The 27,778-nt window shown below is 44.9% G+C and overlaps 1 protein-coding gene across 1 annotated transcript; it reads left to right on the top strand.

The window, feature by feature from the left end:
* The first annotated feature begins 1,067 nt into the window (after positions 1-1,067).
* On the top strand, positions 1,068-23,251 carry SDC4 (syndecan 4). Its single transcript, XM_065414704.1, has 5 exons — positions 1,068-1,186; positions 19,970-20,117; positions 21,339-21,382; positions 21,697-21,886; positions 22,336-23,251. The coding sequence occupies exons 1-5, from the start codon at positions 1,109-1,111 to the stop codon at positions 22,485-22,487; spliced, it is 612 nt and encodes a 203-aa protein (XP_065270776.1). The 5' UTR covers positions 1,068-1,108; the 3' UTR covers positions 22,488-23,251.
* The last annotated feature ends 4,527 nt before the right edge of the window (positions 23,252-27,778 follow it).

Here is a 27,778-nt window from a genome sequence, read left to right as displayed (position 1 = left end):
ATAAGCATTGTATAACACCCAGAAGTACAACCAGGCTTTACCTAGAAGGATTTAGAATCCACAGGAGAGACCCAGAGAAGATGGGCAGAAAAGGCAAATCCAGAGGGGAGGACAACAGGAGGATTTAAAAAAAAAATCCTATTGTTATAAATATATATAAAAATCATATTTAGAATGGTATTTTCATATGCTGGTTTCTCTCTCATACGTTGATTTTTAAGAGAGACAGTCAAGGTAGCATGGCCCAAAATCTGACTTCCCATTTCCCTCTCTTCCTATGTATTCATAAAGTTCTTATTGGTGTAAGAGGGTGAGGGTGTATGGGAAGGTGGTACAGGGCTGAGTTGGAGGTGGAAGGGGGATGGTGGGAATGTGAGGGGAGTTCAGGAAGCAGGGTGTAAGGGGATGGCAGGGCCTTCAAGGGTGAAGGTGAAGTGTTAGAGTTGCACATGGCGGCATTTAGAAAGGGGATGTAAGGAGGCTGTAAAGTGGTGGTGAAATGTAGGGCGTGGTGAGGTGGTGGAATACAAAGGACCAGGGAAGGAACTGGGAAGGGGGCTGTTAGATGGAGGGAGGAACAGGGTGGTATTGGGCCCCAGAAGGTTGGGGAGGGGACTGTTAGGTGAAGGGGGGGGGGAACAGAGTGGTGTCAGGCCCTAGGAGCTTGGGAAGGGTGCTGTTAGGTGGGGGGGAACAGAGTGGTGTCGGGCCCCAGGAGCTTGGGGAGAGGGTTGTTGGGAGGGGAACAGGGTGGTGTCAGGCCCCGGAAGGGGGCTGTTAGGTGGGAGAAGGCAGGATGGTGTTGGGCCCCATGAGATTGGGGAGGGGAATTGTATGGGAGCAGAAGGGAAGCTTGGGAGGGGAGGAGGCTGCAGGGTAGGTGGTTACCCATAGCCCAGGAGTGCCCCTTCCGGGACTAGGAGGGCAGCAGCACGTCCCAGACTCCCAGCAGCTTCGGGCATTCCCCTCCCGATTTGGGCCTGCAGCTCCGCCTCCCCCGGGGGCGGGGCGGGGCCGGGCCGCCTATAAGATGCGTGGCTGTGGGGTTGGTTCAAGCCGTTTGATCGTGTTGCCCCAGCCGCCTGTCCACTAGCGCAACCCGAGCACCATGCAGCTGCTGTCAGCGAGGCACCCCGGGGCGCTCTGCGCCGCTCTGCTTCTCCTGGTAGCCGCCAGCGCCGAGTCGGTGAGTGTCCGCCCGCGCCGGGGGGTGTCCGGGCTTCGTGCCTCTGTCGGGGGGTGTCGCGGGGCTCCGAGCGAGGGGAGCAGCGCTTGGGCCCGCTTGGGGGTGGGCTCGGGTCCGGACTCCCTCTTTGCAGGCTACCGGGGTCGGGTCGGCCTCCTGCCACTCGCTGTGTCCCAGATGGTCCCTCACGGCCCAGCGCCAGGGAAGGGCTGGGGAGCGGCCGCACCACGGCCCCAAGCGGGACAGCTCTCCTAAGAGTCTCTTCCCGTCCCCGTCCCCTGCTGGTGGGGTGCGTGGGTAGGGCAGAAGGCCTCCCCGTCCCGGGGGTGGACAGCGACAGCCCTTGGCCGGACGTTGCCTCATGCCCACCTCCTGCGGCCGCCCCCGGGCTCCAGTATCAGCACATGGCGCAAATAGTGCCCAGCCCTCATAGCTGGGGTATGAGTAAGGCTGCCCCAAACCCCGGCTCTGCGGCAATCGCCTCCCGTCACCGGGACCTGCTGAAATCCCCCTCCTACGGCGCGCCCCGCAGCTGGGGTTTTCCTTTACCGTGTGCCAATCCCCGATTTCCCCGGGCTGAGAATACCGGGCTGCTGAGGGGAAGCCCAGATAAGCGGCTGAGCTTCCTTCACCAAAGGGCTCCCGCACCCATACTCTAGCTGGGGTAAAAACAGCATTGCTCCAATTCCATCCTCGCCTCATGATCTCGAACTAGATCTAATTCCTCTCTTCAGGGGGAGTAATGGATTATAGCCAGCCTTGTTAATGGAGGAGAAGAGAAGTGTTATGCAGGCTTTCCCAGAGCTCAAAGACCCCATTTCTCCCCCTCCACCCCCCCGCGCAATCTTTCGGTATGTTTAAGCTGTGGAGCCAGGATTCCAGGTTTAGCTCCCCCCAATATCCTGTGAGACTTTGTCCTTACCTGACTTAATATCATATGTGCTGGTGGCAGAAACCTGGCTTTTCCCATCAGGAGGAAATTAGGTTTTTCCAAGGGAGAACAGAAAGGCCTTTCTTTCCAGATGATTTTGTGCCTGCTTCTGAAGCAATTTATAGCCATTATCCAGGGAGGGAACATGCTACTTGGCAGGAGGCTTTGAAGTAAATATGGCCACGATTTTCCCCACTTCCATAAACTTTGAGTAGGTGAAAGGGGCAGATGTATCTAAGGCTGTCCCTGTCTTGTGGTTTTAAACTGTCCCTAGTTTTGCTGGCTTGTGTATTGAATGGAGTGGGATGAGGGAGAAGAGTAGCTGGTTTCCATCTGAAAATATCCTGATGATAGGACTGTGTGGCTTGATGGATCCTGAACTACTCACCGTTATTTATGTATTGATGACCAATTTCTATTGTTTAATTGAGTAACACTTACTTGGCTTGCCATTCAAATGGATCTGCCACTTGCCTTTGCACTGCTATGCTTCCAAATACCATTTTCCTGTCTACCTGAGTTTTACCCCCCAGGCTCAACTCCTATCCTGCTCCCCACTTGCCTGTCTACACCAAGTTCCTTGTTTTCTTCTCAGTCCTTACCACATTCTTTTCCTCTGCTGGGTCAGAGACTCCTTTCCTCTCCCTTCTCTGTGCCAACATTGGGTCCTCCAGCTCCTTCTGATTATTCACAAATCTTCCTTTTTTCTCCTCCTATCAGGCGATACCTCTTCTGATGCTGACCCTACTTTATTACCAACCAACTTACCCACCCTCCTGCCCTGCAGGCTCTGTTTTATCAGCATTAGTCCCATGCCTTACAACCTTCCTCCTTCTACTCACTCTGCAACTAATCTACCACAATACATGCTCTTTCTTTTGTGCTCCTTTACCTCTGTGCCTTCCCCTTCTGATTCTGCCTCTGTGACTACCGTGCCCTTGGATGGACCCTGCTTTTCTTGCTTGTCTGTACCCCAGTAGTTCTCAAAGAGGCTCAGGAGTGGGCTAACAGGGATGCTGCAGGTTAGGCTTGAGGTGCAATGGTAGAATTTGGGAAAAGGGGGGGACGACAGAACTTGCATATCAAGGATATAGGTTAGGATTGGAGGATTGGAGAGCAAAGCTGTATGGAGATCAAAAGTCTGAGGGAGGATGGAAAGGAATTTTTAAAAAATCCCTCAACATTATCATATTTTGAACGTGTAAGGTGCTCAGATATAGTGAGTGCTGTAAAATGTAATCAGAAGTTTTACAAGCGTCTCTACATGTAGTTCTACTGGGACCCCTCATTTTTATGGGCATTAGACCCTCTCTAACTTGCAAAATGAGTCAGGACCCTGTACAAACACCAGGCGTGTATGTAACTCAGAGGGGTTTCTGGCTTTTAACTTTTAATTTTTACAAGTGTCTACGCTCCAGTCAGAAGGCATCCTGCTCTGACTCCTGCTTTGGTGCTGGTTAGTAGGGACTGCATTGGGACTGGGGCAATTGCAAGAGATTAGAGTATCCCCAAACTAGGTTTAATTGTCCCCATTGTTTCACTTGCAGCCTGAGGCTCTGTAGGCAGGTCACCACTTATTCCTTTTTGTTCAAGTTTCTGCCCTGAAGCTCTAATCCAAGATGCTGGTGGTTTAGCAAGAAAGCTCTCAGGCCAGAATACATGAAGTGTCTACTCCTTTAACATTTGGCAGCCCTCTTTATGACCAGCAAGCCCGAGTGAATTCATCAGATACAGAATCCTTGTCATGGCTGCCATCAGGCTTTCCCACAACTAAATCCAAAGCCTAGCACAGGGCAAAAACTTCTTGGGTAGTACAGCTTTTGGATGCTCTTTGACCACATTTGGTATGAAATTAACATTGCAACCTAGTGTGCTTGGGGGAATACAATGGGCTGTGGATTTGGTAGGCTGTGTCCTAAAGAGTTCAGATGCCTCCAAAGAAAACATTTCTGCATAGCTGTATCTATAACCCCTTATGCTGAGTTCACAGAACACTCAATACAGCATATTGCCCTATGCTTAATTAGTTTGGCTGTATTCTAGTGTTGCAATATTGAATTTATTTGCACCACCAAGTTTGCTTTAGTAGAATGGGCCAACCCCCACTGAGGAGCGGTCTCTGGTGATGCAGCATCTAGGTTAGTGTGGGAGGAGTTAGTCCCTTTTTGTAGTGTTGGTACAACATGCTGGATCACACAGCATGTGGCCTGTAATTTTTGTACACCCAAGATATGGAGAGGGTGCAGACATATTGTTGAGACTCCACAGGACATGGAGTCTATTTTGTGTCTGTGTAAGGGCAGGGCCTTGAGGGCTATGTGATCCTGTATGGTGATGTTCCCTCAGAGCCTGTACAATGCAAGAGCCAGAAATGCTTTGGAGCAAGCTCTACTTCTTTCAAGTGGCATGTGATGCCCCATGGGGCTCTCACTGCAGCTAGGTTTTCTCTGGCTGAGGCAGCCTTACCACATGTAAAAGGGCTGAAAATATTCCTGAAAGCTCCATGGCATAATTCCTATGCTCTGTTTATGTTAAGTAACAGACTGGATCATGTTAACATGATGTAATATTTAAATGTGAGAACATTCCTATGAGCTCCATTGATCCTACGTACCTAAAACCAATCTTTGAGGTGCTGTGCTTCAACCTTTTAGGGGTTGGCATGCCAGATCATAGCACCATTTCATATACTAGTCCTGCACTTATAACATCCAGACGATCTCTTTAATCAAGCTCTTATTAAATGGGAGATGTGAGGGGAGAGAAGGGGTCTGAGTGAAGCAGGTAGGTAGGCTCTGCTTTTCTGCTGCAACACCTGCCTGCTTTATTACTAATGCTTCAAAAAAGTATTAACACTTCCCAGAACTCACTGGGCAACTTACTGGCTGAGCTGATGTTTTGTTGATGGGGGTATTTGGAAAGTAATGCAGCATTATTAATGTTTAAACCGGTTTGGCTTGTCCTTCTACTATCAGTCCCTGAGGCCTGTTCTTTCTGCTCTTTGCCCAGTTTCTCATCTGTCCCTACCAATCAAATCAAGATATTGCTATCTGCATGTATAACTTTATTTTCCATCTGCTTCACCTTCTGACTTGGGCAGGCTCATGGAGTGGGTGTGATTTAACTTGGCCAGAACAGTACCTATCCAACATAGAGCAACAGACTGTATTACAAAGACTAATGCATCTGGAACAGAGTTTTGAAGGAAAAAGAGGAGATGATGGGCTCTTGTCACTAAATCAAATGCTTTTTAATGCATCTTCTCAAACTAGCAGCTGTATTGGAGGGAATAGACCAGTGGTTTTCAACCTGTGGTCCATCAGAACTGTTGTCGTTACCATAGATGCCTACAATTTAGTGCCCTTTTCACGGTGCATCAAATGCCATGCTGAGCACGTGCCGCATTTACAGTTGAATTCTGTTCAGTCAGTCTTTAGTCTAAGACTTCTGTGGTGGGGTCCTTGGACTACAGGTTGAATTTCCAAAGAGGTCTGCACCACCATTTGAAATTCATTAGGGGTCTGCAAACGAAAAAAGGTTGAAAACCACTGGAATAGGCAGTTAGTTGCTTTTAGTTTTTAGCACTTCACAGAAATGTTTTTAATATGCAAATTGGTTACACCCAATAGGGTGGGAGTGATATCTGTGTAGTCCCTCAGTTGAGTACTCTGAATACTAAGAACAAAATCTTCATCAGTAGCTTTTAAGCAGGAGTCCCCAGAGCCCTTACTTGTGGCCCAGAGAATGAAATCCTTTGGAAACTGATTGGCAAGATGGGTCCCTGAGAGGAACTTCTCTCATGAAGTAGTCTCCACGATGGAAGCTGGGGAACAAATTCCTTGCATAAGTCACTTTGCTGAGTCCCCTATTTGAGAAGAGGTCAAGAAGGCTCTTGCATTCTGAACAGATGGAGGTAGCCCAGGGCTGAACTCACTTTTTCAGAGAATTCTAATGTTCGAGACTTCCAAACCCATTATGTAGTTCTGGGTCTCCCAGTTTGAATTCATCCTTAAACATGGAACAGGTACAGAGAAGGGCTACTAGGATGATCTGAGGAATGGAAAACCTGTCTTATGAAAGGAGACTCGGAGCTTGGCTTGTTTAGCCTAACCAAAAGAAGGCTGAGGGGAAATATTATTGCCCTCTATAAATATATCAGAGGGATAAATACCAGGGAGGAAGAGGAATTATTTAAGCTCAGTACCAATGTGGACACAAGAACAAATGGATATAAACTGGCCATCAGGAAATTTAGACTTGAAATTAGATGATGGTTTCTAACCATCAGAGGAGTGAAGTTCTGGAACAGCCTTCCAAGGGGAGCAGTGAGTGCAAAAGATATATCTGGCTTCAAGACTAAGCTTGATAAGTTTATGGAGGGGATGGTATGATGGGATAGCCTAATTTTGGCAATTAATTGATCTTTGACTATTAGCAGTAAATATGCCCAATGGCCTGTGATTGGATGTTAGATGGCGTGGGAACTGAGTTACTACAGAGAATTCCTTCCTGGGTGTCTGGCTGGTGAGTGTTGCCCATATGCTCAGGGTTTAGCTGATTGCCATATTGGGGTTGGGAAGGAATTTTCCTCCAGGGCAGATTGGCAGAGGCCCTGGGGGGGGAGGGGATTTGCCTTCCTCTGCAGTGTGGGGCACTGCTCACTTGCTGGAGGATTCTCTGCACCTTGAAGTCTTGAAACGATGATTTGAGGACTTCAATAGCTCAGACATAGGTTAGCGGTTTATTATAAGAGTGGGTGAGTGAGATTCTGCGGCCTGTGTTGTGCAGGAGGTCAGACTAGACTATCATAATGGTCCCTTCTGACCTTAAAGTCTATTATTATCCTAATGCTTTACCTTGTTCTACTCCTCCCACATTACTGTTAGTGCACCAGGTCCTTGAGGTGGCTGGCAATGGCTTGGCAAAGATACGTGGACTGTTTGTCTGCTGAAATCCACCTCCAGTCCAGCAGCTGTGAAAACTGTTGTTTATGGCTAGGATACCATGGACTCTTCTTTCTGGTTTTTGGGTGGGGAGAGGGGACAATGGCCCTTCCAATGTGCATGACTTGAATCCATTTCAGGATCTGACTCTGCTCTCTTATCCTGCTGTTCCTGCATAGTGTCTAGTGTCTTGTGTTGCCCTATTTCTGTCCTATTTTCCCAACTGTAAGGCTGAGATCTGTTAACTTGACTTCTAGCCTAACAATGGGGAGGAGAGTGTCTGCCTTCACAGTGCAAACTTCAGCCTGTTTTTACCACACTTCAAACTCTTATTGCTGCTGAATACTCTATTGAAATCTCGCTTGCTGCTAGAATCCACTTGGCTGACTCTGAATCCTCACTTGGTTTGATTCTCTTGCTTTTTAAAAAATAAAAATAAAAAAAAGTCCTCAAATGGGAGAATCTTTGTTTTGCTCTATACATGGTGCTCACTAAATGCCTGGTGTGATTTGAGCTGGAACTGCATCTCTGGGAATAGTGTGGTATAGTGGGTGCTAGTATCCGTAAAATAAGTGACCTCTATTGTCAAAGTAGCCCCTGTTTCACACTGAGATGAGTAGAATTAAATTTGTGTAGTGATTGACAGCTGGGCAATTCTCTGTGTGTAACCCTGCATATAATGGACTCCCCCAAACTGGAAAATATCTTCACAGCAGTGTAGAAGTGTGTGACTTCATGTTAGCTTTATCCTGTCCCTACAGGAGGCTTGCTCTCCTGGCTGATCTGAAAAGGGTTTTTATTCATTTTGGGTACCACTTTAACCATGTTGGTTTAGCAATGGATTGTAGTTAGGGAAGTAGAATCCCCTATGTTGACACAGTTATACCTGTATACAGGTGCTGACAGAAATAAGGTACATGGTAGACCTTTTTTCTGTCATCACCCTTCTACTGCTATAACTGTGTCAAACAATAGAGGGTTGTACACTTCCCTAACTACAATATAGTTAAAGCAGTCAAAAATTGTGTAGACCAGCTGTGAGTATATCTGACCTCTAAACTGTTTCTATCAGTGAGCGAGTGGCTGCTTGCTGAAACCTGGTAGAATGCAGGCCTTTTAGATTAAGGCATGAAATGATTTGCACTAGAATGGAGCTGTTGTGGTAAGGCAGGGCTGAGTTCATTACTAGTGAATGGGATGGGGGCAGTGTGTTAAATATTTCACACTTTAGATGTGGTAAGTTACTGCATTGCTGGGCCATAAAAGATCCTACTTGAATGCGGCCGCCTTGGCTTTTTATTGGATTAAATACTTCAGACTCCCATTTCCAGTTAGGACAGAGTGGGCGAGAATTTTCACTTAGTGTTGGATACATAGCTTAAGTTACATATTTAGAATCTAATACCTCTTCGTCATACAGATGAGTTGCTGAAGCATTAAAGCCACAGCTGCCTCTGTTCAGAACTTCTCCAAGAACTTCTTACTACTACTAATAACAGAGATTACATTCTGATTTGGACTTGTGGAAGTCACACTTCTAAAACAGAAGCTTGTTGGAGTCTGAAAATTACTTTTTCTAAGGCAGACGTTTGCTGTGGTTCTGTAAACCTCTTGTCAGCACTTGAGTAATAGTTTTGTTTCTCTTCTAAGAATCAGTGACTCAAACTTTCCTTGATGTTGCAGTTCTGGAGTGTGAGGAGGGGTTGAATTTTCTGGAGAGGTAGCAATTCTTTAATTAACAAAACAACCCCCACCCTCTTTTTTTGGTGCAGTGAAGACACCCTGTATCTGAGGCTATTCCAGCTGGACAGATGTATTATGAGTTTGTTTTTTTCAGTCTATAACATCAGGTTCTGGCTACTTCTGATGACCAGAGACTGAATTATTGGACCAATGGCCTGATGTAGTGTGGTGGGAGGAAGATGTACCTAGAATGATGGACCATTGTTCAAATTTGATAAGGCTAAACTGCAACTCCTAAATGGGATTTCTTCTCCCTGTCTGGCATTATGGAATTAGGAATTTGGTCAGTACAGCAAGCCCTCCTGGAACTGTGATTAGAGTCCCCAATCTCGTTAGAACAGGTATCTTTTCTTAAAGTGGTAAGGATTCCAATTTTATTTCTGAGCCCATTTAAAAAGACTGTTTCTACTTGTGGTGGTAGGTGGGGGAGACTTCATTTACTAGAATTCATTTATATGAGGATTTTTTCCAAGAAAAGAAATATTTATTGCAAATTGAAATGCATACTGGATACAGAATATTCTCTCTGAAGCCTCTTATATAGGAGGCTGTTTATACATTCTGTCTTGGCACTAATTCTAACTAAAGGTCAAGCATCAGAAAAACTGTCGTATAAACATTAACAGTAGTAATGTGCCTTGTCATTGCATGCTGGTAACTAAATGCCTTGTTAGTCCATGGATTCCAGAAGCCAAAGAAGGGGTGAACAACAAAATGTTCTGGTCTTCTAGATTACTAGCATGCATTTAGAAAGATTTCCTCTCTTTCTCCCCTCCCCCCCCCCCCCACGCAGATGATGGGAAGTCAAGGAGGGAGGGTGTATGTGTGTAAAGCTGAAATATTCCTTTGTCGGAGGGTGGGAAACCAAGCCCTAGAATGCTGGGGTGTGCTGTAAGCATGTTTAACTTTAGTAGGTGACTTGCAAGATTCTGGGAAAGTGTGAGTACCTGGAAATAGTTAAGACGTGGGCATTAGCTTTCTGGGCCTGGACAAGACCTTAGTGGTGCCTTTCTTAGCTACGCTTAAAGGCTTTTCTGGTTTAACTACACTCTTAATTAAAAAAAAAAAAAAAAATCACATCTATGCCAGCAAAACCTTCCTAAACTAACATAGCTAAGTGTAAATCAAACCTAAATCTCTAGTCTCTTGATATGATTAAACTTGCATAGATTGTGAGGGAATTGAAACATTTTCAAGGTGCAGTATCAAGATCTCAACTGTACAAACAAGCCTAGATTAGTGGCATGTCAGGCCATTTTAGCTCTGTATTGGGCCAGCTAGGAAAGGCACCAAACTTCTGCTGTGTGCCTTATTCTCTTTGAAGTCTGATCTTGCTAACACTGTTATAAAGGTGCAAGACACATGAGCTAGTAATGTAATACACACGTAAAAGTTTTTAAAAAAACAACAACCCCAAAACATAGCAGCCCTGCAAAATAACTTGTGGGATTGAGTTATGCTCTAGGAAGGTTCTCCATATGTTTCCCTCAGGTGAGGGAAGGAGAAGACTAAACTTTGGAAAACAGGTAAATTACATTGCATTCTTTGACTCTGGCCTTTTGTATACCAAACTTTGATGTTTGAATGAAAATCCCCTGCTAAGAGGATCATCTCCCTGGGAGAACAGGCAGAATGGACTCTTCCCACCCATACCCTGAATTTGGACACCGTGGCTGTCAGTGGCTGGCTTTATTTATCCTGCCTTGAGCTGCTTAACTGAATCTCTCTTTAAAACATGAGTAGATCCCTGTGGTGAAGATGCTGAAATTAGACTTTGTAACCAATAGATACTTAAGATTCCAAACACCTATAGCTGGTTCATCAGAAAAGGTTATGATGCTAGTTAATGAGTCCCCTTGCTTTTAAATAGATCCCTGCATGTGCCCATCTGTCATGGGAACTGTACAACCTCTTTTATGGCTCTGTTTGCTAATTATCAGACTATTAAAACAATAAATCCCTCCCAGTCAATTTTCTCCTCCTCTTTGCATCTTCTGGAGGGTTTTTTTTTTTTTTTAGTGACACGGACACCTAGTCTTAAATAAGTGTGGGCTCTGTTAGGCAAATGCACATGGGTCAAAAGCTAACAGAGCCCAGAGCATGAAACTCAGAATACAATGTTACCAAGAGCTTGCTCTGGATTACATATTGGAACTCACTCTCCTTGGGTTCTGGCTACAGTAAAGCCCTCTTGCTGAATTGGTGATGGCAAATTGACTTCTCTGTTTAGTACATTATAATCTATTGCTATGGGATTATCCTTTCACTGCAGGGTTGGCTGATGGTGGGGGTGGGGGTAAGCCCCTCATTGCTACAGTATTTAAAACATCACAATAGGAATGTATAGGAGGAATAACAAGTGATTCTATTCTCTTACCGCTATCCACCTGCTAAGATTCTTGGTAGGGAACCTGAGGTGGAAATGCAGAAGGACTGCACTGTAATTGAAAGCGAGTCTCCAAGTCTCTAACAACTAGAATATGCCTGCCTACGAACTTGTTCTTGCTCCAGTCTCATTGCCACCCAGACACCTGGACGGTAACTGTGTCTGCAGAAGTCCTGGCCCGCTGTTCTGTCTTTTGCCACTTCCTACTCAGCACAGGCTTCAGGATCTAACCTAAAGTTCTGGGTTTATTTTGGCAGTTTGTTGACCTGAGGACACCCTAGCCAAGAAGTTATGTGATAGTTTGGGTGTAAAGGTAGTTTTGCCTAGTGAGAGCTGCTGCTGCTTTAAGTATATTGGAGGAAATGCACACTGGCACTTTCTGTCTCCAAAAGCTCCCCGAACAATTGGCTCAGCAGGCTCCAGCCTATTTAAGTGCATGCACGTGCAGGGAAACCTTGATTAAACTCTTCCTTGGCACTAAAGCCAGAAGGGGCCATCTATCCTGTGAATAATGTGGAGCAAGCTGACTAGCAAACAGTCACCAAAGATGATCAGAGGGCACAGTGAGCCAGCTAATGTGGATTCGTTACAGTACTTGCTATGCAGAGGAACGCTGATATAAGATGTGACCTGGATTGAAATAAGGTTATTTGCGGTGCTCCCAGGCATAGACAAGATTTCTTCAGTGTCTCTGCTAAGGAGTTTATGTATCTAAAGAGGAGGAGTTTTGGAGTGAGGAAAAGCAGCAACCCACTTTCTGCTGGTGAGATTTGGGGCTTGTCTACTCTCTGGGCACTACAGTGGCACAGCAACAATGCTGAAGTGTAGATGCTTTCTACAGTGATAGAAGTAGTTTTTCCATCATAGTAGGTAACCCACTCCCCTGAGCAACAGTAGCTAGGTCAACAGAAGCATTCTTCCATCAATCTAGCCACATCTATACCAGGTGCTAGACTGGCATAGCTACAGCACTCAGAGGTGTGAATTTTGCATACCCCCGAGCAACATAACTATGTCAATCTAAAGTTTAAGGGTAGACCAGGTCTTTGTGCTCACCACATACAGAAATGCTTGTTAACATGGGGATAACTCTACTACCGCAGCGTGCAGGGCCCCTCAAAGTTAGAGTTCAGTCGTATGTGACTTTTTCCACAGTAGTAAGCAGTCACGTAAGACGGAAGTCTCTAGAAACTCTTGCTTCTGAAGCGGTGATTTCCTTCTAACAGAGCTCTTAATGGGAGAGGAGGATATTGTCTGTGCTTTAAAGGGGCAGATGGACGGTAGCATACCCCATGGCGCTACAGTGCATCTGTTAGAGAAGCTGGAAGGGAACAACAAGTAGCTCTTGTTTTGGAGGTGTTTTGCGCCTGATGTTACTCCAAAGCATCTCTTTAGGAGAGAGCAGTCTGGTGGATATTGTAAAATATGCTAAAATGGTCTGAGGTTCGGTATCTGAAGATCACTGAATTCTCTGGAAGGTTCTTCTTGAGGGCTTGTTAAAGTAACTGTCTACTACTCTCCCTCCCAGCAAGAGAGAGACTAGGCAAGCCTGGGCACAGCGGTGCCAGGTCGTGAGTAGGGGGCAGAGGGGAGTGCCAGTATGTAAGCATGTGAGTTAAGCTCTGTCTGCACTGCTCTGTCGCTCCCACCCCTTACAACTTCCCCTCAGGTTGCTCCCAGATCATTAGTGTAGACAATTTGCATTTTAAATTTTAACTATGGTGTCCTCTACATCTGCTCAAACTGACCAGCTCTAGCCAATGTGGTGGTTAAAATGCTCGCAACTGTCAGTTTGTGGTCTACACTAGCACTCCCACCATTGTTACCTATGGTAAGAAAGTGTAGTGGAAAAAACATGTAGTAGACAAGGCTTTCAGGGAAGAGATTAAGGAAAAGAGAGACAGAAACTGGAGGAAAATCATGCAAATTATAATGATGCAAATCAGACAGCACATACAGTAGAAGAGTCGAAAAACTGGAATGAAGGAATAAAGGGGAAAGGTGGAGGGGGGGGGAAAGCAAGGCATTCTAGCATTAAAATGCATTAAAAATAACAAGACAAGTATAATACACAAAGTTAAAATCTTTTCCAACAGATTGGAGTAGAGAGGAGCCCCATGTAAGTAAATCAGATAGAACAAAGGGCTGTGGGTGGAAAATTCCCTCCTGTCCCAGGCTTAGCTCCTTTGTTTTTAGGAACATGGTTTTTGTTCTTTTGCCTACCTTGTCTTCACAGCTCTTTTAGCACATGCGCGCTGCAGCTTGCTGGCCTCAGCACTTCCATGACAGTATCAGATTTCCAGTGATTTACACTTAGTTTGACAAGCTGGATCCCAGTCATGTGTCATGGTAGGACAGATCCATTTTGGCCAAGATTACTTCAACAATGGCTTAGTTTCTGGGATTTCCTGATACAAGAATAGCAACTCTGTGGTGGCCTGGAACTAAGGGCGAAGGGGCAGAAGTGAAGTATTTAAGTGAATTCAGTGCTAATGTCAGGACAGCCATGGAGATTTCAGTCAGTCACGTCACAAGCATCAGCAGTGAAGCGACAAGTATGTACTCTACCAGTGTGCCACGCATCCCTGCCCTTGAGGGGTTACATCTGGTGCTGACACAGTTCACTTTCCATGGTCTAGGTCCTTGGCCTCTCTGCTGACACATCCAGCAAGAGGGCTAATTAGGTCAGTTGTGATGGCTTTTGTGTAGGCATGCTTCTTTTAAACGCAGATTCTTAGAGTACAGGCTCTAGGGCTGGCTTCAGTATTGTGTAAGCCCCATTTTGAGAATTCTTTAACTTGAAATCTAGATGTGCATTTTAGTAATATGACTTCTGCTGCATGTGACATTATGTGTGTCTGGGGAGAATGGGAGTACGCTCTGGTGTCATAAGATAAACAACGCATGCCACTCCTTTCCAAAGGCTCCTATTGAAGCCTCTGAAGTGAAGCCAAGAACAAACACACTAAATGACTCAGTTTTAGGTCAGCTATGTTGTAAGGGCTCTTGTTTCTATCATGAATTCCCAACTAATATGTTAGCCTATAATGACTCTGTGCTAGTCCCTAAATCCACAAGCTTTAGCATATTCTCGAAACCATTCCAGCCTGTCTGGGTAATTGGGGATCCAACAATCCTCCCAACAACTAAGTTGTGTGAGTAGTTTTCCTTGAGTGCTTACAGTTTAAAAGCCCTAGGCCTCACTGTGGACAGTTCAATAGAAAATTTCTGCTCAGTGTGCAGCAGAACTACAAGAAGCAAGGAATTGGCTGGAGAAGAATACTGAAAAGATTCAATACTATTCTATAAATCCATGGTATACCCTCACTTGAAGTACAGTGTTCAAACCTCAGAACACAGAGTGTGTTCAGAGATAGCAATGGAAATGACTAGAGGAACACAGTGTTGCATTAAGAGACTGAAAAGATCAGGACTACTGAGTTTAGTGAGGGGGACAAGATGGTTCTCCCTATAAAATGGTGTATAGAGAAGGTAGATCAGGAACTTCTAACTTCCCCCATGTCTCGTAACACAAGAACAAAGGGACGTTCAATGAAACTGAAAGGTGGCAAATTCAAAACTAGGAAATATTTTCACACAATGCACCATTAGTGTGGAACTTACTGCTTGAAGATATTGAGACAAAGATCAAAGTAGAATTCAAAAGGATTAGATATCTATTGTGATCTGGCTGTACTGAGCAGGATGATTGCTTCAGAGCACAAATCAAACCTAAGATTAGGAAGAAACTTCCCATCTGGGCAGGCTAGTCCATGATTTTTCCAGTATGGAACGTCTCACATCTTCCTCTGTCAGACCAGGATACTGGACCAGATGGATCCCTAGTCTGATCCTGTATGACTCGTTCTCAAATTCACTGGGTGAGGAGCAGGGGGGGGACTTGCAGCAGGACTTGTCTGGGTTGGAGTCACTTTCCAGTGGTCATATGAATGAATGTGTATGTGTGAGACACACATTCTGTTGAGCAATCTGATGAAAATCAGTTCTTGATTTCCTAGGTGTTAGTAAAAGAATTCTATTCTTAATTTTATCAGTAAACATGATTATCTGCAAAGGAGCCATCAGACCAATTCCCCATACCTCTGACTTTGCAGGGTGCAAATAGTTAACTAAGTGCTGATTTGCCTCTCTTGTCACTTCCCGCCCTCTCAAATTTGGCCCAGGTCCATGTTCTTTTGTCCATGTTCTTTTGACTTTCAACTCACTCCTGTTTACTCCTGGGCTTGTGTACACAGTGCTGGGAAACAGAGACGCTGAAGCAAGTTATAGGGCTCCATTATCTGGGTTGTTGGAAACGCTGTAAAGCGCTCCCTGCACTTCAGATGCCTGGGACTCTGCATGTGCAACCCCCATCCAACTCACTGTCTACCAGCCTTCAAAGAAGCATGGAGTGAATTCAAACATTGGTGTGTTTGATCAGAGACAATGGCCAGCACTAAAAGTTGATCATGTGCATTTCATGCCCTTGCCCTAGAGAATGTTACTCATTTTCTGCTCCTGTGAAAGGGCACGTAAGCTATGGCAGTGGTGTGTGGGCTGGAGGAGGCAGGCTTGGTTAGAGTTGACTGTTTTTCCTTCTCGGAACTAACTAGTCAGTGGCGGAGGAAAGTTACAAAATTCCCATCTAACATGTAGGCTGCAGTGTGAGCAGACTTCACTGTGAGAAGCAGCTAGTGCTGATCTGGGTTTCTGAAATCAAGCCAAAGCCACTCTGAAATTGGACTCCTCATCCGGAGAGGGGATCAGGTATCACAGCCCTGCCAGCTCCTCAGCCTGAAGCCTTAGGCTTCTTCTACATGAATGATCCAGGCAGAGGTAGGGGCCTCCTGTGCATCTTGGCAGGTCTAGTGTGCTAATCCTTGTAGTACCTAAACATTAACTTCCCCTGCGTGGACCCTACTGAAGCAGCATGTGACGGTAAAGGCAGAATGCGTGCATACCTGCACACGCTCTGGCTGGCAGCTAAGAAGTAAACCTCTTTTTGCTAGGCAGGGAAAGCTCCTGCCCTTTCTCCTTCCTTCTATTCCCCTCCCCCAATGATGTTTGTTAATCTTACTTGGCACTCACGTCACTGTGGGTAAAAGCTGCTTAACATCCAGAAGAAATCCTGGAACTGGACTTTAGCAGAAGCAACATCCTTCTGTAGTTAAAGGATTCTATTTGCTAAAGCATATTAGCAGTAAGGCTTGACTTCAGCTGCCAGAAGTAGGTGAGGCTGTGCAGTCATTTAGTCATTCTCTCATCATAAGGGTGGCTGAACTTAGTTCCAGCACAGTAATAGCAGGTGGCAGAACAACTGGCCGCAAGCCATTTCGATCAGATGCCAGCCTCCAGCTGGTGACTGCCGAAAGTGTTAGGCCGAAAGTGGCTGTGGAGGACATTCGGCAAGTGCCAGATGCTTTTGAAAAGGGGAAGTGGTTCTCAACCTATTTCCCAGTGTGTTGTGTGCTGCATCCAGTACTACCCATATGGCCCTGAGGATGTCATATGGGCCACAGGTTGAGAACCACTGGGTTATTAACTCTGTACCCCCATGGGCTGCAAATTCCCATTTGGGAGGGAGTCTGCATACCTGGAAACTGCCTCCTAGGGAAGCCTGTAGAATATATATATATATGGGGAAGCAGGGAGACTTTCCTCCAGCTTTAGAAATGTAATGTCTCTATTAGACCATGTTAAAAGAAACAGTAACATTGCACTAAGCCTCTCCCTGAGCCCACAAACCCCATTGGGGTCTCTCTGAACTGCTCCTGTGTGCCCTTTGCAGGTGTGTATGTGAGGAATGTCACTGTTCCAGATCCACCCTGCAAAGAGCACAGACACTTCACTGTTAACTCTTTCCATTCAGAGTCCTCTGCAAGGTGGTATTTGCACCTAGCTCCAGGGAGGTGCCTGCTTGTTGTGGGTATGTTTTGAGTTTGTGTAGGGAGAAACATGGAATGAACTTCACCACATTTACCCACGCAGGAAGGAAGTGAGATGCCCAACAGCACCCCGGGACCTCAAATAATCTCAACTCCAAGCCCCTAAGAATACTCAATTAATCTTCTATGGGTAAATGTGTAGAAGTGTAGGTCCCTCTGCTACTGCTCACCTCCCCCAGTGTAGCTGTCTGGATGTTTTCCAGGAAGTTACTGTAGATGGAGCGTGAGCTTCCCACTTGCATTCTCCTGGGCCCAGGGCCAAATGAGCAATGGCATAAAACACTCCATAGACTCTTATCAACTGCTGTGAGTCAGTAACTTCGTTAATATTGGACCTCACTCACTTGTACACACAGACAGTGTGTATTTTGATGAATAAGCTCCTGTGATATCTGAACCTGGTGTATTCCAAAGTACCCACTAATAGCAAATGTCTACCATTCTTACTCACTGTTGGTTTGATCTAATAAGGCAGGTTACTCAGTCGCTTCAGACTCTCTGACCCAGCCTAGTTATCTCTTGAGCCTCCCTTGTTAAGCGTTTGCTTTCTGTCTGCCTGATGGCTGTGATTCACCAGTTGAGTACAGTCTGGGTGAGCTGACACACAGATGTAACCTAGCACACCTGCCAATATTTGTCTGCTCTGCAAGGGAAAACCTCCTCCACCTATTGCCATTGTACTATATGAAAGCTACTTACTGAATAGTGGCCAATGGGAATCAAACCCTTTCTGTATCTTAATAAAACATCCACAGTCTGGGATGAGAAGCAGCTTCTTCATTCCAGCTGTGGCCTGTGCTGAAGTACCATTTTAGGGAGCCCTGGTGTCTTGGCTAGCTTCAGATGCCTCCTTTCTAACTAAGGTTGGCATAAAAGTTGTCCTATAAATGACCAGTGATGCTGGGAATGTTTGTTCCAGGCTGTATTTCTAGCAGTCTTAGTTGGGGCATAATGGGAGATGAGGAGTCTGGCAGCATCAGACTCTTCTTGGTTTTTCAGGATGCTCAGTTGAGCGTTCTGGTCCCTTTTGACTCTGAAGAGGTGGAATGAACCAGAGCTGCCTGAAAAGCTATTGCATCACTGTTCTAGCCCCTGGAATTCAGGATATGAGGAGAAGCGTCTCATACCCTGACTGCGGAGCCTGGTGGCTGGGGCAACCCCAATATCTACAGATGTGGAAGTGGATTGTTGGTGTGAGGGGAAAAGACCACTTGTATCTGGCACTGTAATAAAGCTTTTATGGATATACCTATACTACAGTTTTTAGCTCTGCAGCTTGTGCCCCACAAGTTGAGCAGGGCTAGCTGCAGCCATGCCACAGGTCTCTTATTGCAGTGGGACCATGCCTGGGGCAAGGCAGCAGACAGGCTGCTTTCTGACCCCCCCACCCCACTCTGCCTTGAAGCACTGAGAGTACTTAACACTGATGATGAAATGGTTCCAGTAGCTACCAGATAAGGCAGCATTCCATCTGGAGGAAGGGAGGGTGAGCTGCTTTGGTGGAGAACCAACATTTTGTGTTCCCCTCCCCGGCCCCCAGTCTCCACTTCCCCCCTCTCCATTTAACCCTGCATCTCCATGCTTGTAACAGGTGGCCAGGCGCCCCCAGCCACACTAGTGCTCCCAGCATTTCTATCACTAGTGGAGCAGAACTGGTGATAGCAATGGGAATCATTAGCAAAATAAGGCTAGTGAAACGAGTGGTGGTGGCAGCAGCTGTCCGTTCAGTTTGCATTGCACTTCCAACTGTAAGGAAAGGGTTAAATTCCTTAACAAGCAAATGACTTAATGGCTGTGGAATTGTGAATTGCTGCTGGAATTCCACAGCAAACGCTGGATTCTGCCAGTTTGGAAGTGTGGACAGTCCATGATCTCAGAGTTATGGAATCCTCGCCTGGACTGGCCCTAAAGGGTCACTAGAGTTATACAGAATAGTTATGGGAACTTGTATAATCTTGGTCTAAATCTTCTACCTTCACCCCCTAATCTTCAGAGGCCCAAGCAAAAATGGGTTCCGATTTAAACCATTGTCAGGCAGTTTAACATCCAATTTTTTGGCTGGGCTCCTTTGTATGCCCTGCAGACTGGCTTCAATGTGCTGCTGCTGCCACGCTAATGCACATATCTCTGACTGTTAGTCAGATCCCAGTATCATGGTTTTAGTTTCAGATGGGAACTGCTGAGCGATTTGCTTTTTGAATTGTGTGTTGTTGAGGGGACACTTTATACAAATGAGTTCCTGTTTGTAATGCTTTTGATCTTGTCGTATTGTTCCCCAGAATATACAGATGGGAGGGAGCAAACAAATCTCCGTTTTAACCTTTGTACGATAAAGTATCTGAATTGTAAATGAAATAATGATGCTATTAAACATACTGGCTTTGGGGTTTTAATGCTACAGGGAGAACCCAATTTAGCTCTTGACACAGGCTTGGAAAAGATTCTCTAGGTATAAGTCCCACTACTACTCTCCTGCCGGTCACACTGAACTTATTCCTCCCTTCTACCTCAAGGGGTTTTGCCATGAGCTCTTGCCCAGAAAGCTGTTTTCAGTAAATTCAGACCCTGGTCACTTCATGGGAACCTTCTGAACACAGTCTTTCTGGAAATCCCCACCCTGGCTGATCTTTGTTCCTGCTCTCAGAGAATTAGGGGAATTCAGCTGTTTTCAAGCTAGTAAAGGTGGTGCTTTTAGCTGGGCTGAATTGAACTTCACTAGTTAAATGGTGAAATATTACTGTGCTGGCTCAACTGATGTGGTTGCAGATGGCTGCTGGCAGCCTGAGAACTGTCTGGGTTTCTGCATAATGTCTAATGCTGGTTTTCCCTTCTCAGGTGAGAGAAACTGAGACCATGGACCCAGAGAGGTATGGAGAGGACTATTTCTCTTCTGGAGCCTTGCCAGATGATGAAGATATCAGTGACCTCAGGCCTGACTTGACCGAAGAGAGTGACTGGTTTTCTGGTTCTGGAGATGATGATGGTATGTAGGCAAGAAATAGCCTTCCTCTGACTATTGCATCTTCATAGCTCTGACCTGGAAAAGCTACATAGTCCCCTGAGTCTCACAGGCTCTCTAATTCAGTGGCTCTCAAACTTTTTTACTGGTGACCCCTTTCACATAGCAAGCCTGAGTGTGACACCCCCCCCCCTTATAATTAAAAACACTTTTTTATATAGTTAACACCATTATAAATGCTGGAGGTAAAGCAGGTTTGGGGTGGAGGTTGACCGCTTGTGACCCCCCCATATAATTTCATGACCCCCTGAGGGGTCCTGACCCCCCGTTTGGGAACCTCTGCTCTAATGGGACTTGCAATGGGCTACACAGTCTAAAGCTAAGCGTAGCAAGTCATTGAGAGGGATCAACAGAGCAGCCTAATCAAATACCTCCCATATGGAGGCTTGCTTGGGTGCAGTACACTGATAGGAACAGCAAAAGGGCACCGTGCCATGATGTGGGACTCCTTCTGTCTTCCCTCTCTATAGGGGCATCCAAGTAAGTCACCCCTGTAATGAGATTACATGCTATCTTCAATGGGTAGACAATGCATTACTTAAATCCTTTCCCCCTCTTAATATTAAGGGGCTGTAAAGTTTAAATAGTTTTGTTAAATCTCATCTTCCTCCAGCCCCAACATTTCTGAAGCTTCCCACTTTGCCCCTAAAACCAGTGTAGTAGTGAAAGCTAGTTAAGTCAGTGTTTTCAGAGAACTCTTTATGGCTTTCAAAACTCCTAGCATAAACTAGTTTAAACAGCTCCTTGTTGCCCTTTTTATGTGCACATTGTGTTCTCAAAAGGTAAAGAACAAGCTCTGAAATTAGTACCTGGCATGTTCAGGCAGATCTGATGGTTAGTACCTTAGGGATGGGTGTTCAAAAGAGTGCCCTCCTGAAGCCAGCCTAGCACACAAGAGCATATTCGCTTTCTGAGCAAATCCTGGTACCCTGCAGCAAGAGCCACTTGATGGAGCTGAAGATTTCTTCTCTGAATGAGGTAATCTTGAGCTTGCATCATGTGGCTTTGTGTAATCAAAATTATATTTAACTGGTGAAAGTACTTACAGATAAGAGGGAACTTTAATCAAAGTAGAGCCCTAGTTAGACAATAGCAGCTAGTGCTGCTATAGTGTGTGCCTGGGCTTTGGGAAAACACTCTGAAAGCAAAGGGAAACTAATTCTGTATTGTTTGCATGTTATCTAGATGCTGAAGATGACATGACTTCAACCACTGAAGAGAGTCCTATGGTAGGTGTTGTTGTTTGAGCACTCTCAGAAAAACCTAGCCCAACAGCCCCTCTGTGTGGTATCTGGCCGGCCTGCCTGCCTGTGAAAGGCTCTTGTCGCCTTAACCCACTCCTTCTCTTCCTCCCACACCCCCCACAGCAGCTGGCTTCCACATCCAGTCCACTGGAATAAGGTGCTCACAATGCACTGAACTCTTAAATGACCTCACCTGTCCTGCCATTAAATGGTGTCTGCCCTGACCCTCCTGTCTCTCCTGTTTTGAAGTGTTTTGTAGCTGCTCATGACAGGGTGTGGTTTGTCTCTGCTTCATTCAGCTCTCGAGTGACAACTATATCCCTGAAGATACTGGTAAGGGGACAAAGGATGTGGATGAAAACCTGGTGGTAGAGAATGAACTAACTCCACGTAAAGTCTTGCCCCCTGAGGAACTGAACCCGTCCAACAAGATTTCCATGGCCAGCACAGCCAACAGCAGCCTCTTTGAGAGAACAGAAGTTCTTGCAGGTAACTTCACTGTCCCCAAAGTCTATTGACTCATTAGCCACACTGTAAATGTGGGAGGAAGGGGAAATGGGGATGCCAAAAATGGGGTTTGATTGTTCCACTACTTTAGAGGGCAAGAATGCTGACCAAAAGCGCACAACCCAACTGGCTTTGTTCTAGTAAGCTGGGAGGCACTGAGTATTAGGGAAGCTTCTGTCCTGCTTTAATCAGAAGAAACCGTTTTTTTATTAAACTCTGGTTTTTAATTATGGATAAACTGGGTGGAAAGTGACTTCTGGTCTCTAGATGCCATTTGGACTGAAAATGTCACTTTCAGCAAGATGGAAGCTGCCAGTAGAAAGCTCCAAAATGCTGGAACTCTGGGATAGATTTCATGGGTTTATGAGGCAGCTTCTCACAGGGTAGCAGTTTCCTCCTAAATGCTATATTCATTCCATACTCTCTTCCAGCTCTTATTGCAGGTGGGGCAGTGGGGCTGCTGTTTGCTGTCTTCCTGATCCTCCTGTTGGTTTATCGCATGAAGAAAAAGGATGAGGGGAGTTATGATCTTGGCAAAAAACCAATCTACAAGAAAGCCCCTACAAACGAATTCTATGCTTAAAGCCACCAGCACCTTGTGCCCCTCTGGGGAGAAAAACTGACTGTTAAAGCATTTGGACCTCAGCTGAGATGCTCCAAATCAATGCTTTCTTGGATCTAAGTTCAAAGTGATTTTTAAAAAAATATTTCTGTGCGACCCTTCCATCCTGCTAAACTAACAAGGGCACAACAAAATGCAAAGCGTCTGGGGGGGGAGGGAAACCGTGTCATGGCTATATTGGGGGGGCAAGGGGAGGAGTGCAAAAGATTGCCAAATTCCGTATTTTTTGGTTGAGTGGAGGGTGTATATAATGCAGCTTATATGGAAGCCAATTGTGTGTGTTTGCATCTGGTGTGCATCTCTCCAATTTGCCTTGTTTTGTAGAAGGTTTTTTATTCTATATCCCCTGTAGTATTTGGCCTGCTGCAGGACCACCACATGTAAAGCATTTTATAGAGAATATCTATGAATCTCTTACACTACACTGTACCATTGCCTTATCTGGGAGCAGCTGTGCCCTTGGGAGAAATAACTTTGTGGCCTAAATGGCTCTTAGGGAGAAGTTTCCTCTTCCTTTTTGGCCCTTGGTAGGGTCACAATCCGCAAAAATCAGGAAAGCCTCTTGGCTTGCTTGACTCTCTGAGACTAACCTTTCCCTGTACCAAGTCTCTTACAGGTGGAGAAATATTACCTTTTAATGTAGGATTTTATAAAAAAAATTTTAGTAGGAAAAATAGCCTAATGTTTTATGTTTTGTAGAAACGGTTCTGAAATTTAAAAAAATCTAGTTTAAAAAAAAAAAAAAAAAAATTCCTAAGACTTTTTTTTTTTTTTTTAATCCTTTTAGTTTCCTTTGGCTGGGCATTTCTCTAGATGTGTATATATTGTGTTTTATACAATTCATATTCTGAACTGAAGCAGCATTGACTACAGTATGTTACAGGTTTCTCTTTCTATATAGCAGCTACTGTATGCAATTGATATTTATGGGGATTTTCCATAATTTTTGATTTGATTTTTATAGGATTATTTATGGTTCTTATGTTTTTTTTTTCATTTTTATATATAAAACACTAATATAATGAATCTCTTATGATTGTCAAAACTATTTAAGCTTTATTCTGTGAATTTTTTAATTATAAACTGAAGGCAATAACTTCTGCAAGAATTACTCTGTATGCAAAATTGGATTCTTAACATGATTAAAGTATATTGTAGGGAAAGATGGGGAATTTTTTAGCCTGTAATATATTGTAATCAGTCCTATAGAGCTATATATTATATATATATTTTTCCAGCAAAGTGTACAAATGTTAAGAATAAAAAGGCTAGAGGTTTTTGGGCTTGTGCAGCCTTACTATGTGTAAGGGAGGGCGTATTGGTCTAGTTTATATGCTGCTCTTTGTGCAATGTCTTGTTTATGTTGAATGCAGTAATATTTTCCTTGTCTTTTTGTTCATAAACAGCTGGGGGTCAGGCTAATGGTTGCTGAACTAGCCAGGTCACTAACATTCTGCGTGCCCTGAATGCAGTGGCCATCAGATTAACTTCCATGAATTAGAAACAGTTGCTGTGTTTGAAAATGTCAGCCTTGCTCCTTCATAGCCAGGTGGTGGAGCGGAGATCCCTTGCCCCTCATTTCAAAGTGACACTTCTAATTTATGGGATGGGATGCAAACAGAAGTTGGAAGCTCACTGTGCAAAGGAAGTAACCTTTACCTTTTCTCTTGCAAAATTGCTGTTCAGTTTATAGGCTAAGCTGTTCTTAAGAGTTTGAACTAGTCTCCTTTATTCCATTTTCCCTTGGTCTGATGTCCTCTTGCACAAGACTGCTTGCTTGAAATCATGCTGGTTCTGAAGGCCCTGGAGAATCTGTCTTTTTGTAGACCTTAGACCTGATTCTCTTTCCATTTGTAGTTCTGCACCTGTATAATTTAACTGGAATCAGTGCAGTTGCACCTGATTCTAGTGGTGTAAAGGAGAGGACAAGTGGATCTCTTCTATGTTCTATAGCTATGGGGCAACGGGTCTCCTCTCTGTGGACTCCCTGCTAAGGCTTGATCCTGTAGCTTGAGAACCCCTGCAACAAAGTCTCTAGCAGGAGTTGCTCCTTTTATTTTTAAATAGGTTCCTTTCAATTCAAAGACAAGCCTGTCCCAGGGCCTAGCTCTGGAATGAATGAATATGTGGAAACTTTATTATTTTTTTTTCTTTTCATTCTGCTGTTATGGAAGTAACCCATTTGCAACTCTTGTCTACAGACAGCACCACCTGTGAAGCATGAATTTTTTTTTATTTTATTTTTTTTAAATGTGTGAAAGAGATTCTCTCATGTAATTGTGCTTTTTTTGTTTTGTTTGGGTTTTTTTCCCACTGGTACTTGATCAAATAAACTGGTACTTTCTAAAACTTTTTGTTGTGGTTTGTTAAAATAAATAAATAAATAAATAAATACCTGGCATTTAGGCCTTACCTGATTCAAATTTGTGTGTAATCTAGTTAAATCCATGCAAACTGTTGTGTGGAGATGCACATTGGTTTAAAACTGGTTATTTGGGTTTAATGCCCGCAAGTCTACTGCCCAGCTAATTGAATAGGTTTAAAACCACACTTCTAGAGCTTGTCTACATGAGGAGTTATTCCTGAATAGCTGCTCCTGATTAACTCCATGTGTGGATGCTCTTATTCCAGAACGAGTACTTTAGTTCACTTTAAATTCACACTTTACCTTATTCCAGATTAACTAAGGGTTTATCTACACATAGAAATTAAACTGGTGCAACTCCAAGAACCTTAGAGCTACTGTTGCCTTCAGGATCCAGTGCACCTAGTCAGCCTCTTAGAACCTCATTGCCTGTTCTCTAATAGTGTGAGGCTGCTTAAACACAGCCACTCCATAACATATGGTGAGGGAAGGTTGCAAAACTGCCTGGCTCAGGGGCTACAGCAAGACTGCTCACTAGGAGAAGTGATGCACCTTCTACAAGGTGCTATATTTAACTGGATTAGAGCCCCTGTGGGAGTTTTAGGGTATGTCTATGCTGGAAACTTCAAAGTGCTGCCGTGGGAACACTCCCACGGCAGCGCTTTGAAGTGCAAATGTGGTCGTGCTGGAGAGAGCTCTCCCAGTGCTCCTGGTAATCCACCTCCACAAGGGGATTAGCTCTGAGCCCCAGCACTCGGAGCCTGTCTATACTGGTGCTTTAAAGTGCTCAGACTTGCTGCGCTCAGGGGGGTGATTTTTCACCTCCCTGAGCCAGCAAGTTAGAGCGCTATAAAATGTAAGGCCTGGTCTACACTAACCCCCAAATTCGAACTAAGGTACGCAACTTCAGCTACGTGAATAACGTAGCTGAAGTCGACATACCTTAGTTCGAACTTACCGCGGTTCAGACGCGGTCCACACGCGGCAGGCAGGCTCCCCGTCGACTCCGCGGTACTCCTCTCGCCGAGCTGGAGTACCGCAGTCGACGGCGAGCGCTTCCGGGATCGATTTATCGCGTCCAGACCAGACGCAATAAATCGAACCCGGAACTTCGATTGCCAGCCATCGAACTACCGCGGTAGTGTAGACCTGGCCTAAGTGTAGACAAGCCCTTATTCCCTTCTAGCTGCCCCAGGTGCTTAGTGGGCAGAATTAGCAGATGTCTAGGGAAATGGGATGGGGCTCTCACATTCAGACTCCTACGTGGTTGTAGCAGAAATGTTTATTTCATTCCTCATTGTTTGCTAATGTTTTATGTCCTGTCTACTGGGCTCTTGAGCAATCTGCTTCTTCTATAAGGCCAATATATCAGCCAACTTCTCTGAATCATATGTGATGTTTACTCCTCTGGGACTTGCTGTTTGCCGAGGGAACTGAGGCTGATTTATTCCTAGGTTCTCCATGTTCACATGCCTCTTGCTACAGTCATGAGGGGTGGGTGGATTTACTTTTCTGAATAAGCTCTTCTGCCCAGACTTCCTCTTTTGAGCTGAGGAAATTGCCTGACCTTTCCAAAGCTTCCACCACAATAGTCCCACAGATGAAACAAACAATAATGCAAAATATTGTTTTTTTTGGTAAAGGGAGCTTGGTGGCTTTTGCCCACATCAGTAACCTGGGCCCTGCTCCATTTCCCCAGTCTCTGGGGAAAGGGCTTTCTCAGACACTGGGTTGAATTTGCAACATCTTGTGGAACAAAGTAGCAGAACTCAGCTGTTCAGTCACTGCCCTCCAGAGTTTACAGCACAGGGACTCTGAGCATAACAGACTTTAGAAAAAAGGCTGATTATACTACACCTCTGACCCATGAGATGTAACTTCATCATTTCACCTGCTGGAACATGAGTGGTATAAATCTGCTGCACTTCTTAAAAATAAGTCTATAAAGTCCCACTTCACCCAGCTACTAGTAACCCCAAACTAGGGTGACCAGACAGCAAGTGTGAAAAATTGGGACAGGGGATGGGGGGTAATAGGAGCCTATATAAGGAAAAAGACCCCAAAATCGGGACATCTGGTCACCCTACCCCAAACCCTCCCAGATTCCAGTCCAGCCAAGTCACATGGCTTCAGGCAGCTCTGACTTACATAAAAACAAAGCTGGCAGGACAAAGTTCAGAGGCAGGCCCATCTGCCCCACCAATTGGAATCAACATAACAATTTTTATCCTCTTAATGAGCTCTCTTGTACTCTGAGCTAAAGGTAACCTATGTTTTAATCAAAAAGAAAAATCTGTTTGTGTGCTTCCCCAGATGGCCTTAAATATACCCAAAAGTGAAATTAATGTATATCTCATGGGGGGGGGGGGTGTCCCATTTTCAAAAATGTTTCTATTTTGGCATCTAAGGGCTTGTCTACACACCAGTTGTGCCAGTGTAACTTTAGTTAAATCAATACTCTATTTTGACACTCATAAGTACTTATGAGTCCCCATTACCATGTATTGTAGCAAGTATTTGTCCTTGCAATGCTGCTGGCGAATTGTGCCCCACTGCTAAAGCAGGGAAAACTGAGAGGGTAAGACCCACTTTAAAAAAAAAAAAAAAAAAAGGTATGTAGGCACCTAACTCCCATTGACATGGTGTTGGTGTATGCAAGGCCTGTATTGCATGCAGCAGGACTGGCTGTGCCCATGGGCCACTTCAAGGCCAAAAAAAAGGGGGCACCCAAAATTTGTTTAAAATCTCATTTTTATGTCAATCATGATTTTTGGGGGTGGGGTGTCGGACTCATGATTTTTGACGATGCAGGGTAGGCTAGGCTCTGTGTAAGCTAAGGGACACTCACACCTGCCCCTACTGAAGCCTGATCTATGCTAGAAAATTA

Source organism: Emys orbicularis, chromosome 12 (genome assembly GCF_028017835.1).
Source record: "Emys orbicularis isolate rEmyOrb1 chromosome 12, rEmyOrb1.hap1, whole genome shotgun sequence".
Classification (NCBI taxonomy): Eukaryota; Metazoa; Chordata; order Testudines; family Emydidae; genus Emys; species Emys orbicularis.
This window is presented reverse-complemented; position numbering and strand designations above follow the sequence as displayed.